The following is a 2,909-nucleotide window of genomic DNA, read 5'->3' on the forward strand; positions in this document are numbered from 1 at the left end:
TTCAGAGCTCTCTTGCACCCTGTATCCTTCGTTTTCCATACCAGCATTTGCATTTACGATTCTTATATCTATGCTTTGATCAACCTGGTTCCGGTTGACTGACTTGAGCGTCGGAGGTTCTTTGGCAGGTACCCCACCGGTGCCCAAGTTCTTTGATCTCAGCCTTGTTTTGTTTCTCAGGATCCCACTGTAGAAGGTCTCCATATAAATTACGTTGACTATTCAACGATTATAGATTCGGGTATCTACAATTTGGCGCCCACCGTGGGGCCTCTATAGCTCTTTGCCTGACAAAGCCGAAAACCACAACCTTACCCATCTTGAAACACCATGTCTCACTCGGAATCGGACCATATGGTCGATGTGTTAGCCCAACTGACGGCCATCAGAGAGGAACTCCTAGAAAATTCTAGAAAGATGGTTGTCTTGGAAGCCGAAAACAACGTCGTTAGGGTCGAAAATGCGAAGCTCTTGGAGTTGAATGAACAAACCATCCGTGATAGAAGTGTCGTGCGCTCCATGCCACCCCTCGAACAAGGCACACCAGAAGGAACCTCCAACCAACATGCTCGCCCATTGAGCGTCGGCCTGAGCAGATATTTCACCCTCGGACAAAGTTCAAGGCAAAATGACCCACCTACGCAGACCATCGGTGGCCATCCCAGTCCGACGACCGGCGCCCAACCCGAGGGTCATAACTAGCCACGAACGCCGCCATTGTTCCCAGCATTTTCCTACATTCCACCCTCTTCCAATCCTCAAGTATGGGAGCACCACTTGAAGAATGGATGCAAAGGCTCGCCACACTAGAATCCAGGATGAACAAAGTCCCAGGAGTGGTGGCACCGCTGGAAAAGACGCCACAAAGTAGCTTTGCAGACTCCCCTTTCTCTCCTTCGATTGCCATGACGGAGGCTCCGCCAAGGTTCACCGCACCAATTATGAAGTTATACGATGGAACCGAAGATCCCGAGGAGCACGTGGCATACTACAAACAGAAAATGTTCGCCACTTCGATACCATTAGATCTACGAGAGGCGTGCATGTGCAGAGGGTTCGGGTCAACATTGACCGGGCCAGCTCTTCAATGGTACATTAGTCTCCCCAACGGCAACATCTCCTCGTTCGCCCAGCTAGTGGACACCTTCCTTGTGCACTTCTCCAGTAGCAAGAAAATTCAAAAATGTTCAGAAGACTTGTTCAGAGTCGTCCAACGCCATGAGGAATCAACCAGAGACTTCGTAGCCCGTTTCAACAAAGAGAGAGTCTCAATTCCTCGATGTAATCCTAAGACCGCGTTTAGAGCCTTCAAGAATGGATTACTTGTCGACAGAGGATTGTATGAAGAAATAGCCAAGTATGATTGTTAGAACATGGAAGATGCTCTAGCCCGCGCAACAATCCAAATCAGATGGGAAGAGGATGCCCGATGGCAACCGACCCCGCCGAGCAATGATAGAGAGAAGCGCGGCAGAAGAGAAGACCAACCAGCGCCTCCACCGCCAGGAAACACTGCCCACCCCTGACAGTTCAACAGGGGATTCAATAGACGAGAATACTATGAAAATGCGCTGAATATAACTTGAACATTGCACATGACGAGACGGTACTTGTACTCAAGAAAATGGGGGAGAAAGTGAAGTGGCCCTTGAAGAACACCGATGGAAGAGAAAAAGACACCACCAAATGGTGCGGCTTTCATCAAGTCCATGGGCACAAAACCACCGAATGCAAGGCCTTACTTTACGAAGTAAATGACTTGGTCAATCGCGGCCATTTGCACGACTTGCTGACCGAAAGAGGAAAGGCTCTTTTAGTAAAAAGAAAGGAAAAGGCCGCAGAAGATGGTATACCTGAGCCCACCGAAACTATTGCAGTCATCATTGGGGGTTCGGAGATTAGTGGAATTTCTCACTCGGCTGCCAAAAGAAGTGCAAGAGCCGCCATCAATCTAGATGCAAGGAAGGGGCGGCCGACGAAGACTCCTTCCGATCAGGTGATCATGTTTACCGATAGTGAAGCCACCGATCTGTTAGATCCACACCACGATGCCCTTGTCATCTCCATCCAGGTAGCAAATTGTATAATCAAGCGGGTGTTGATCGACAACGGCAGTTCGGCGAACGTCTTGATGTTGAGCACCCTAAAAAAGATGAACATTGATGAAAATCATGTTGTACGACGATCGACGATCCTAATCGGGTTTGGCGGAGAACAAAAATTCACCGAAGGCGAAATAGCATTGCCCGTATATGTCGGAGGGGTCAATTGCCAAACAAAGTTTCTCGTCCTTGACTGTCACTCACCATTTAACATAATCCTTGGGCGTCCGTGGATTCATGAGATGAAAGCAGTCCCGTCAACTTATCATCAAGTTGTCAAATTCCCAACGGCCGCTGGTATCAAAGAAATCTACGATGAACAATTGGCCTCTAGAGAATGTTACCAAAATGGCCTCAAAAAGAAGAAAGAGCAGTTATAGCAATTACAGCAATCGTCCGACTCCGACGGGCAAAGCACGCCCGAAATGGAGGAGTTAGACGAAGTTTCGATCTCTCCTGAGTTCCCCAAACAGAAGGTTCAAATTGGAGCACGCTTGCCTCCCGAGTTGCGAGAAAAATTGATTACCTTTCTGTCCCAGCACTGACATTACTTCGCTTGGCCTCATGCGGATATGACGGTAGTTGACCCAAATGTGGCCATGTACCGCTTAAGAGTAGACCCTGATCACCTGCCGGTCAAACAGAAACGGAGGAAGTTCACCCCTGAAAGAAATCGAATCATTAACGAAGAAGTTCAGCACCTGATTGATAATGGTTTCGTCAAAGAAGTGAACTATCCCGATTGGTTGGCAAACGTGGTGGTAGTGAAGAAGAAGAATGGCAAATGGCGAGTTGGCATAGACTTTA

At 48.3% G+C, this 2,909-nt stretch overlaps 1 protein-coding gene across 1 annotated transcript; it reads left to right on the forward strand.

Annotated features, from left to right (window-relative positions):
* Window positions 1-1,624: 1,624 nt before the first annotated feature.
* On the forward strand, window positions 1,625-2,482 carry LOC120010530. The gene has a single exon (XM_038861319.1). The coding sequence runs from the start codon at window positions 1,625-1,627 to the stop codon at window positions 2,480-2,482; it is 858 nt and encodes a 285-aa protein (XP_038717247.1).
* Window positions 2,483-2,909: the final 427 nt, after the last annotated feature.

This window comes from Tripterygium wilfordii, chromosome 12 (genome assembly GCF_013401445.1).
Source record: "Tripterygium wilfordii isolate XIE 37 chromosome 12, ASM1340144v1, whole genome shotgun sequence".
NCBI classification, from domain to species: domain Eukaryota; kingdom Viridiplantae; phylum Streptophyta; class Magnoliopsida; order Celastrales; family Celastraceae; genus Tripterygium; species Tripterygium wilfordii.